This window comes from Carettochelys insculpta, chromosome 17 (assembly GCF_033958435.1).
Source record: "Carettochelys insculpta isolate YL-2023 chromosome 17, ASM3395843v1, whole genome shotgun sequence".
NCBI classification, from domain to species: domain Eukaryota; kingdom Metazoa; phylum Chordata; order Testudines; family Carettochelyidae; genus Carettochelys; species Carettochelys insculpta.
Window position 1 is genome coordinate 5,635,371 of NC_134153.1, and position 10,297 is coordinate 5,645,667.

At 57.3% G+C, this 10,297-nt stretch overlaps 1 protein-coding gene across 2 annotated transcripts; it reads left to right on the forward strand.

Annotated features, from left to right (window-relative positions):
• Positions 1–434: 434 nt before the first annotated feature.
• Positions 435–10,055, forward strand: C17H20orf204 (chromosome 17 C20orf204 homolog). 2 transcript variants are annotated; one of them, XM_075011981.1, is made up of 5 exons: positions 435–761; positions 4,280–4,417; positions 5,298–5,372; positions 6,871–7,023; positions 9,805–10,055. In XM_075011981.1, the coding sequence occupies exons 1-5, from the start codon at positions 759–761 to the stop codon at positions 9,955–9,957; spliced, it is 522 nt and encodes a 173-aa protein (XP_074868082.1). In that variant the 5' UTR covers positions 435–758; the 3' UTR covers positions 9,958–10,055. The 2 variants fall into 2 exon arrangements, with proteins under 2 accessions (XP_074868082.1, XP_074868083.1); XM_075011982.1 differs by having other exon boundaries at positions 9,808–10,055.
• The last annotated feature ends 242 nt before the right edge of the window (positions 10,056–10,297 follow it).

Consider the following 10,297-nt stretch of genomic DNA (forward strand, 5'->3'; position numbering starts at 1 on the left):
TTATAGGGCAGAGTGCAGTTATGGGCGCTAAAGGGGACTTCCTGGAGGTCCTTGTGCTGTTTGAAACATTAAGGAAAGAGGATTTTTTATTTTCCCCTTCTCTAAGAGCCCTGGCCTAGCCTTGGGGCCTCCGCCCCAAACCCAAACCAAGGAGCCTGCCCCCAGAGTTCAGAATCCACCTGTGAAACTTCAGTGGAAATCCAGAAGGGACTTGCCCATGTGGTTCTAGGTCAAAAAGCCCCTTCAGGGCACTGTGCCAGGGTTAGATAATGGCGTCTGGTGTGTTTTGCTAAGTGCAAGGGGGCTCCTGCCTAGCAGCCCCTGGCTCTTTTCCCCGGAGTTTGCAACAGCTGATCACACCTGAGTCTCCAGTCCGAGGCCACCACTTCCTTCCCCCTCTCCCGTTACAATCTGCGCTGAGGCTGCTCCCCGCCTAAGGCTGGCGGGGGCAGCGGCACCTCCCCTGCTCCAGCTGCTAGCGGCCAGGGGAAGCCTCCCCGGGGATAACCCGGCTGCACGCGGGCTGGGGGGCGGGCCCAGAAGCTGCCAGCGCTTTATCCCCGCCCAGCGCTGCCGTTCGCCCCTGGAGCCAAGTTCAAATGCCGGGACCCAGGCGGAGCGGAGCAGGTGCGAGACGGGCCCCCTACGCCGCCAGTCGCGAGCGCACAGGGACGGGGAGGGACCATGCAGCGGGGCGCCGCGCCTCGCCTCCTGCCCCCGGCGTTTGCAGCTGTGGGGATCCACACCGCGAGCGATAAATGGTGAGTAGCGCCGGGGGCGGGGGGAGCGGTGGGTACCCGGGGAGGGGGATGAGAGGGGAGCGATGGGTACCAGGGGAGGGGGATGAGAGGGGAGCGATGGGTACCAGGGAAGGATGGGGGGATGGCGGGGAGCGGTGGGTACCCGGGGGGATGAGACGGGAGCGATGGGTACCAGGGAAGGATGGGGGGATGGCGGGGAGCGGTGGGTACCCGGGGGGATGAGACGGGAGCGATGGGTACCAGGGAAGGATGGGGCGATGGCGGGGAGCGGGGGGTACCCGGGGGGTATGAGACGGGAGCGGCGGGTACCAGGGAAGGATAGGGAGGAGCGGGGGGAGCCCCATGGGGTGGGGGGGGGGAGTCGTCCAGACCCTGCGCGGTCCCCCCCCCCCCGCATAGGGGAGGGCCGCTTCCCGCTTCCCGGACGCGCCTTTCCCACGCAGCCCGGCCCCCAGGGCCCATTCCTGTCCGAGTGCGGAACCCCCGGCCGGGCTTGCCGGGAATCGGTCCCTCTCTTCCGCAGCGGCGGCCTGTTTCTGGAAAGCGCCGGAGCCCCCGCCCCGCCCGTCCGCGGCGGCCACTCCCAGCTGGGGGCGGGGGCAGCGCAGCGCCGCGGCCGGGGTGATGGGCCCGAGCCCCCTTGCAGCCAGGGGGGAGCCCGGGCGGGGGGGGGGTGCAGAAATCACCGCCCCCGGCACCGGAGCAGGGGGAGCTCGGGCATTCGTGAGCAGCGAGATGGGGCCCTCCGATCCCCACTGGAGCCCTCTCCAGGGCAGTGGAAGGAATAAGGGGTACCCCTTGGCTCCCCTCCCCACCCCGTCAGCGCCCCCCACCCCAGGGCTCACCTCCCAGCTCTCAGCCCCCCACCCCACTTTCCATCTATCAGCTGCAGATGGCTGGGATCACATCACCCCCAGCTACCAGCCCTCCTCCGCCAGCTTCAGGCAGAGCCAAGCAGACCCTGTCTGCCCTCCCAGCTTCCCCGGCCTGCAGGTGACACCCCCCACCCTGCAAACAAGCCAGGATAGCTTGGGATGCAAAGTGATTTTGGCTGGTATGGCAGTTTAGTGCTCCAGCAGTCCTGGGGGTTTCCCTCCCCTGTCAGCGTTCCTTGGAGGCTTAAAGCAGGAAAGAAGAAGTGAGCTCCTGCAGGTATGTGGCAAAGCAGAGTTTAACAAGCTGGACTTGTGTACAGGGCACCTGTGCACTTCATAGACCTCTTCTGCTCCTTACTGAGAACTTCTGGGCCTTGCACAGAACCAGGTGACCTCTAGGCCCAGGGTGACTTTTCCTGGGTGTTACTAACAAACACACTGATGTGTGTGTCGCGGGGGGCGGGGTGTACAGCCCAGAGCCTTCAAGTTGTCCCGGAGAGAGTATTTGTAACCCCCCAGGCATGACAATGTATTGTAGTCACTTTCCCCACCTCTGAATAGCATCCATTCCTCAAAGAAAACAGTTTTCAAGATTGAATGGTAACAGAGAGGAAGCCGTGCTAGTCTATACACTATCGAAACAAAAAGCAGTCAAGTAGCACTTTAAAGACTAGCAAAATAATTTATTAGGTGAGCTTTCATGGTCTGAAGAAGTGGGTCTGTCCCACGAAAGCTCACCTAATAAACTATTTTGCTAGTCTTTAAAGTGCTACTTGACTGCTTTTTGTATTGGTTCATTGCAGTCATCCTCCCGCCAGCTTGTGTGTCTCTGACAGTCACCCGTCCACCAGGCTGAACGTGTGAGTTGTGGAAATTGTGGCCCATTGCCTAGGTGGCCAGCCTGTCTCTTTTAATGGCAGGCTGTAATTCTTCCCATAGTACAGACTGGAAATGGTGCAGATGTTGCTCCTTTCTGGAATTTGCTCTTTAAATAATAGCTTGAGTTCAATTCCATGTCCGCCTTTCCTCTCTGGGGAAGCCTTCCTCAGTAGCAACTCTTGGCTGGTGTCTGCACGGAAAGGGATATTCCTTTTGCAGTGAAGCTTGCATTTTGATGAATGACTTTTGAGTGTTGTTAACATCTGCTGGGCTGTTTTGAAGCTGGCTGTGGAGGGGCAGCTCCCTTCTCCTGCAGAAATGCACCTAGGAACCGGGGGGGCGCCGTTGGCTCTTGAGAACATTCTGCCCCACCCAAATAGATCTTCCACTCCTGCCCCTGGGCTGGGTGTAGGAGGGCATAAAGTAGCCCATCCCTGGACCTTCTGAGGGTCATTGATTTTCAGACAGGGGGCAAACACAAAGGTAAAACTTGTTTACTTCACCCGCTCAGCAGTCTCAGGTATCAGAGCTTTGGCTTCAGTGTTCTGCTGTGGCTGATTTCAATCCAGTGCGGAAAGCATGAAGCTTGACGGTTTGATTAGGGAGCTGTGCTGCTCCAGTGAAAGCAGAGAGTGATGCTAGTGATTTTTCCCCCCCCACTTAACCATCGAGAGCGTCTGTTTCGTTTCTGCCTGAGACCAATGCGCACCTGGGTTCAGGCCTTTGATTGAAAAGCTGGAGCAAATGTCAAACTCCTCCATGCAGAACAACTGCTCAAGGGATCATGCCTCCCTGGGTTTTACTGGTCCTGGATTTTATATTCAGCACATTTTAAAATGTGACCTAATAAGCTTCCATCTTCCTGCCTCCTCTGTCTCTGTGCACTGCATGGCCTCTGACCCCGTTCTGTTTGGACACATGAAAACACCTCTCCAAGGACTCAGGTGTTCTTACCAGTAATTCTAAACAGGGGTGGAAGCACCTGTAAGCTTCTTACAGATATTGACCTATCACACTCCCGGTCCCTGCCAGCTCTTCAGCTACTCATTGGTTTTTGCTGCAGCTCAGACAGCTCTTGGGGAGCTGTGCACCGGGGTGTCCCCCTTACTTTCACCTCTGATTCTCAATGAAATCTTTGGATTTAACCTGGAAATGGCCTGAGACCACCCTGCCTGGGACTGCATCTCATCCACGCCGCTGGAGTTGCAAGCTGGGGTCAAACTGAAGCCCCTTCTCTGTGAAAGGGGAAAGAATTGCTCCAGTTTGCTCTCCCCCAGTCTGATAAAGCCCAGATCAAGGAATGCTGCACAGCCTGCTCAGCTGACGCATGAACATGTTTTCCTGAAGGGTACCTTATTTATGCCACAGTCCACTGCGCTCTTGAGCTGTCTGCCCTGTAAGCAGGGCACTTGGGCGGCCACCCAGGAGAGAATCAGGTGCCACCCAGCTGATCAGCAGAGCACCCACATCCAGCAGCGTGTGTTTCTATGGGTGATGCACATCCTCACATGCTTTGATGCATACAACAAAATTATTCTACCCATGCATGGAAAAAATTAGAGGGACTCCTGCTCTTAGTGCTGTCCGCTTCCCTGGGCATTTCAGTGCAGAAAGAAGGTAGAGCCTGAGTCTTGGCTGACCCCTCCCAAACTATTCTGCTTTTACCACACAGTCAATCCAGCTTCCTTTCAGCGCAAAAGGCTGGCAGGTCTCCAGCGCCCGGCAGTGGACCCGGCTGAAATTGAGTTGTTCTTGCCCATCTAGATTCTCCCAAGGTCTGTCCTTTGTGCTGTTCTGCTGCTGCTGGTCCTAGCGGTGCTGAGCAAGGGCAAGGGGAGGTGCAGCACTGTGGAAATCCTGCGGCAATACCAAGCTGTGATTTTCGATGAGCTCCAGAACCTGGTGAGCAGATGCTCTGTGGCTGGCTGAAAATGTAGTGCCCTCAGGCCATGGGGCCAGGTGACCTTAGGCTGGCTTGGCCCTTTGGAACAAGGACAGTGGCTTCGCTGATTTGGGTGCAGCACCCAGCAGAATGAGACGTCCGTCCTGGCAGGGCATGAAGGCTTTGCTGCAGTGTGAGTGTTAGCTGGGGGTGGGATGTGTGTGCCTGCGGGGCCAGTGAAGCTCAGCAGCTGCCCGTCAGCAGCCCCCGCACCCCCAAGTGAAGTGCCGGAGGGTTTTGTAAGGAGCACCCCCCAGCCAGCCTACCCAGCCAGCTGCTGAGCTTGGTGGGGCTGTGGGCTGTTCTTCTCCAGGGGGGGAACACTCATGCTATGCAGAGAGAGTGAGATGGTAGCTTCTGGGGCTGGAAAAGGGGAAGCCCCCAGCTAATCAGCTTGTAATTAGGGCTGTCAAGCAATTAACAAAAATTAATCATGATTAATCACACAGCTGCTGGAGTAGTCCCAGCCAGGGTCCCCATGGCTGCAGGGCTGCTGATGTGGCTCCATGCCCCAGCTGGCTCCCAACTGCAGGGCTACTCTGGCTTGTGTCCCTGGGGCTGGGGCTGCTGGCAGGGCTCTGTATCCCCACTTCCCACAGCCACAGGGCTGCCAGGGTTCTGGTCCTCGCAGCTGTAGGACCCCAGCTGGGGGGCCACCCCGGGGCTGGGAGCTTGCTGGAGCCCAGAGCCCCTCCAGCAGCCTCAGCAGTCAGTTAAGGCACGTTAAAGTCTGTGATTAATGTGTTATTTTTTTAAGGGGTTAAACGTGCCCTCCGTTAATTGCAGATGTTAACGCGTGTCAGTTGACGGCCCTGCTTGTAATCCTCCTTTTTTACTCAGAAAAACTTGACTGGATCTGTTGAAAGCCCAAGGAGAGGCAGGGGAGGAGCCGGCCTAGCCTGCCGCTCTAACAAGGTAAGGACTGACTTCTAGACAGGTGCTTTCTCTGCTGGGTGTTCTTTTGGGTGTGTCCACCGGCCCCCTGTACTAGATGAAATCAGGACTTCTCAACTGTGTGTCATCATCCCCGTACTGCTGGTGACCAGCCAGGACGCCCCTTAGCTCAGTGAGCCCTGCCTCTCCCCTCCTGTGCGCAGGGAGGAGGTCTGGCCACAGAATGTGTGTGTTTGTGGGTGAGAGAGGGAAGTGGTAGCTGAGATGTGAGGCTGTACAAGACTCGGGCCATGGCCATCAGGCCCTCTGTCTGAGTTGCAGCTGGAGCAGCCTCTTTTTGGGGGTTGTCTCAGTGCTGGACAGGGAATGAAAGCGGGTGTGGTTTTGGCCAGTATCGGATGGAGAGACGTTTTGTAGAGTGCCTGGCTTCACCCTCGCTGCTGGGACCTTGGGGCAGGTGATGTCAGGCTGGCAGGATTGGAAGCTCACACTCTGCAGTGTGGCCTCGCGCACGCCATGTGTGCAAGCTCACACCAACGGGGGTGGAGCGGCGTGCTCTTCCAAAGGGTTTCTGCAGCGTGACCTCGTGTGCCCTGGGTGTCCTCCTCTGCCTCCTGTGTGCCACTGGTGGGGCAGTTGAGGAAGAACCGAAAGGCGAGGTGCTCTGGGAACATGACAGCGGCCACCCAAACCGCCTGGCAGCTACTAACCCTCCTGCCACAGCCACTCAGCCTTTGTTGGTCCCACTCGGCAGAGGACAGTGACTCCCCAAGCCCAGCCACGAGTGTCAGAGAGCCATGGAAGCCCCAGTCTCTCTTGACACTGGGGTGAGAGGTCAGCAGCCAGAGTTGTACGCAGGGGCACCCCAGAGTTCCCGCAGGGGACAGAACTCCAACCCCCAGGGCCACGACCCGCCCTTGCCTACTGGAGCCGTCCTGGTTCCATCCAAGGGGAGGCCGTGGTGCACAGACACTTTAACCCATTCATTGCAGTCCTCGCCCTTTTCACACGCTGCTGCTAACACCTGAGGGTTCTGCTGTGCCTGTACCGCAGCGTTCATGTCTCTGGTCACTGGATGGCTTTTTCTTTGGCTTTCAAGTAAGGGTGGCGGGGGGATGGAGGGAAGGGAATCGTCAGATATGGATGTTCCCAGGCCCTGCCTGCTGTGGGAAGGGCTGCGGGTTCCTGGCGCTGCTGGCAGCTGTGGTGGCCAGGTGGCACGTGACACTTGTTTCACGTCCAGGGTGGCCCTGCCTGTGGCCACAGCCCCCTGCTTGGTGTCCCAAGCCTGATCAGAGCAGCTTCCCTGAGCTGTGGTCTAGTGAGCGGTCTTGGTGCAGAGTGGGGAAAGGGTGGGGGCTTCTTTCTGCAAGACTGGGTGGCAACTACATTTTGGGACCCAGCCGAGTCCAGTGAGTTAAGACTTGCACTAAGCTAACGCCGGCCCTTCTGCTTAAGGGGAGTGTTTTCTACTTGCGCTGGCTCTGCACAGCTGGCTTTGGCACCCTCCCTTTCTCAGGAGCAAAAGATCCTGCTGTCCATCTCCACCATGAGCATGTCGCTCAGGGGCATGGCCAAAGGCCCGTGGGAGAACCCTGAAGAGGTGGCTGTGAGGAAGGTGGCCAGCAACACGGAGGTTGTGATCCGACAGAACTGCAGGAAAATCCACAAGGTCCGGGCTTGCTTTTTTGTCTCTGCTTTGCAGCTGGTGCCGCGCACAATCCAGCAGCCATGGGTGGTGGGTACTGAGCAGCCGGCAAGTCCTTGCTCCCAATCCTGATTGTGCAAGGTCAGGCCCATCATTTTGAGTGGGGCGCATCGGTGCAGCACTTCTTCCCAGCGGAAGGGAGGTTGGTGAACTCCCAAGCTTTTCACCAGCAGTACTCTAAGCCGAGCAGTGGGAGCAGCCTGCGCCCCGAGGGCTGGCTGCAGCCCGTCGGGTTCTGTGTGACGTTTTGTTGACCGATGCGCATGTGCAGGTTTGCCTGGTTCCGCTGGTTTCCATCCACATTAGCTGCGTCTACACGTGCACGCTACTTCGAAGTAGCGGCACCAACTTCGAAATAGCGCCCGTCGCGTCTACACGCGTCGGGCGCTATTTCGAAGTTAACTTCGACGTTAGGCGGCGAGACGTCGAAGTCGCTAACCTCATGAGGAGATAGGAATAGCGCCCTACTTCGACGTTCAACGTCGAAGTAGGGACCGTGTAGACGATCCGCGTCCCACAATGTCGAAATTGCTGGGTCCTCCATGGCGGCCATCAGCTGGGGGGTTGAGAGATGCTCTCTCTCCAGCCCCTGCGGGGCTCTATGGTCACCGTGGGCAGTAGCCCTTAGCCCAGGGCTTCTGGCTGCTTCTGCGGCAGCTGGGGATCTATGCTGCAGGCACAGGGTCTGCAACCAGTTGTCAGCTCTGTGTATCTTGTGTTGTTTAGTGCAACTGTGTCTGGGAGGGGCCCTTTAAGGGAGCGGCTTGCTGTTGAGTCCGCCCTGTGACCCTGTCTGCAGCTGTGCCTGGCATCCCTATTTCGATGTGTGCTACTTTGACGTGTAGACGTTCCCTCGCTGCGCCTATTTCGATGTTGGGCTGAGCAACGTCGAAGTTGAACATCGACGTTGCTGGTCCTGGAGGACGTGTAGACGTTATTCATCGAAATAGACTATTTCGATGTCGCAACATCGAAATAAGCTATTTCGATGTTGGCTGCACGTGTAGACGTAGCCATTGTTTTTTAACTTCGGGTATTGCTAGAGTGACCCACCCTTAAAGCCAGGCCACTTGAAGTGAGGTGCGCATTGTGAGAGCTGTGGGCTCCCTCAGCCTCCAGTCGAAGCTCTGCTACAGTTGAATCAGCACCCCCCCTCCACGCATTAGCAAAATTACCCTATCCTGGGAGGCTGTCTAGGGTCTGGCCAACTGAGATGAAAGAGTCCCGCTCACTAGCCTGGGATGCCCAGCGCTGCAGTAGCAGCTTAGCCCTCAGGGCACCGGGGCTCTGACCTGTTCAGAAAGTAAATGCAAAGGAAAAAGGAAAAGTGGCCTTTCTCCAGAGAAGGTGTCGTTCCCAGCAGGTGGCCCAATGGGGCAGCTCTGCCAGAAGAAGGAGCTCTGAAGCGTGAGCTACCCCATTGCGCCAGACTTCAGTATGGCTGAAATGAGCTCCTAATGAATCCCCTCGGCCTGTGGGAGAGCCCTGGGCCCCCCAGGCTGGGGGACACCCCAGTTAGTGCTGGGCTCACTGTTGAATACTCTTCACCTGGGAGAGGTGAAGCCCCAGCTGAGGGAATCTGTTTGGTGTTTGAAGCCCTTGTGCAACGCACTGTTCATGCGACAAGAAGTCCTGTGGCACCTTTTAGACGAACAGATAGTTTGGAGCATCAGCCTTCGTAGGCAAAGACCCGCTTCCTCAGATGCCCCGCTCGTGCGTGTGATGAAGCGGGTCTTTGCCCACGAAGGCTGACGCTCCAAACTATCTGTTCGTCTAGGAGGGGCTGCGGGACTCCTCGTTGTTTTTGCAGACACAGACGAACATGGCTACCACACTGCTGCTCTGCAGATGAGCTCAGGCTGCCAGACCCAGTCTCAGGACATCCCTGGCTCTGCCCCTCCTTCACCCACTGTGTCAGAGAAATGAATTTATTTACCGCTGTCTCATGGGTGCACGTGTGTGGCTGACAGCTCCGAGTCGTCTAGCCGAGCACCTCTGAAGGGGGACCCGTAGCCGGGGGAGGAGCTGCTTTGGGTCATCTGGCGACCAGCTCTTGCTTTGTCGCCGCTCGCCAGATGATTCTCCTCTGCACGAGGACGTGTGTGGTCTGCACTTATAAGCCAATTTCCAGGGCTGCTCTGAGGATTCACGGCTGTTGAGATCCAGGAAAAACACCTCCATGACACAAACACCCCTCCCCTCCCCTGGCCATTAAACGTTGTACCTCAGAACGTTGCACCGGGTTGGAACTCACCCACCCAGTCTGGGTCCTCTGGGTACTGGTGCAAGGGGCCTTGCTCCTGTGCTGCCAGATGTGCAGGGGCCCAGGGGAGGTGCGTCTGGGTTCCCAGCAGAGTGCCCATAACCCACTGGGGAGTGTGTGGTACAGGCACATCCCCTCATTTTCCAGGGGATCACCCTTGCTGCTGCTTTCCTCCACGTGCTCCTGGGGTTAAAAACCAATGTTCCCCCTTGTTTTTTCCACCCATGTGTAGAATAAATTTTGTTAGGTACACTGAGGCCTGGCAGCTGTGCACCACCAGTAGTAGAAAAACACGCTGCCAGCTGTAGGTGCTGTGCTAAACAGCTGGGTGGTATTTGACTCTCCCCTGGGCAGCCAACCAAGCGCTCAGCTTCCAGGGAACACTGGTAAGAACAGCCCTGAACTGCTGCCTGTCCTGCTCAGTGGCTGTATCTCGGCCATGGTTTTCGCTGCTGTGACTCTTTTTCTTCTTTGCTGGCTAGCAGAAGAATCAGTCGACGGTGACAGAGAAACCACGACACAGAGGCCTGGGCGGCAGGAGGAAGCAGCTGAAGGAGATCGGGCGCGTGGTGGAAAGCTTGGTCAGCTGCTGGGAGAAGCTGTTCTCTCTCCACTCGAAGGACTGGGACACATAGGGTCAGTAGGAGGCCATGTCAGGGGCTCTCCCGTCGGTTCTGAGGACCTGGGGATGTACCAACCTCTCCATGCTAGCCAGTAAACGACACTGATTTTACGGACACTCCTTGCCCTTCTGATTGCTTAGTTCTGCTGCTGGGTGAAGCCGGGGTGCCAGGCTTTGCTGTCCATTGCTGCTTGTCCTTCTCTGGTGGGAACTGCAGAGGGCCATCTCTGTGTTCACATCCCACTGTGCTGCTGTTCCAGCTGGGGGCCAGACTCCGCCTGAAATCAGTCGAGTGGCATCAACAGATGTCAGAGGTTGTTTTGCTCCTTTGTTCTCAGTAACACCTGGGGGGG

What these genes read in the sequence shown, in the direction of transcription:
- C17H20orf204 (XM_075011981.1), top strand. An exon ending in TAGCCTGCCGCTCTAACAAG is followed by an intron (nt 5,373 to 6,870) that starts GTAAGGACTGAC and finishes TCCCTTTCTCAG; the next exon opens with GAGCAAAAGATCCTGCTGTC. An exon ending in ACTGCAGGAAAATCCACAAG is followed by an intron (nt 7,024 to 9,804) that starts GTCCGGGCTTGC and finishes TTTGCTGGCTAG; the next exon opens with CAGAAGAATCAGTCGACGGT.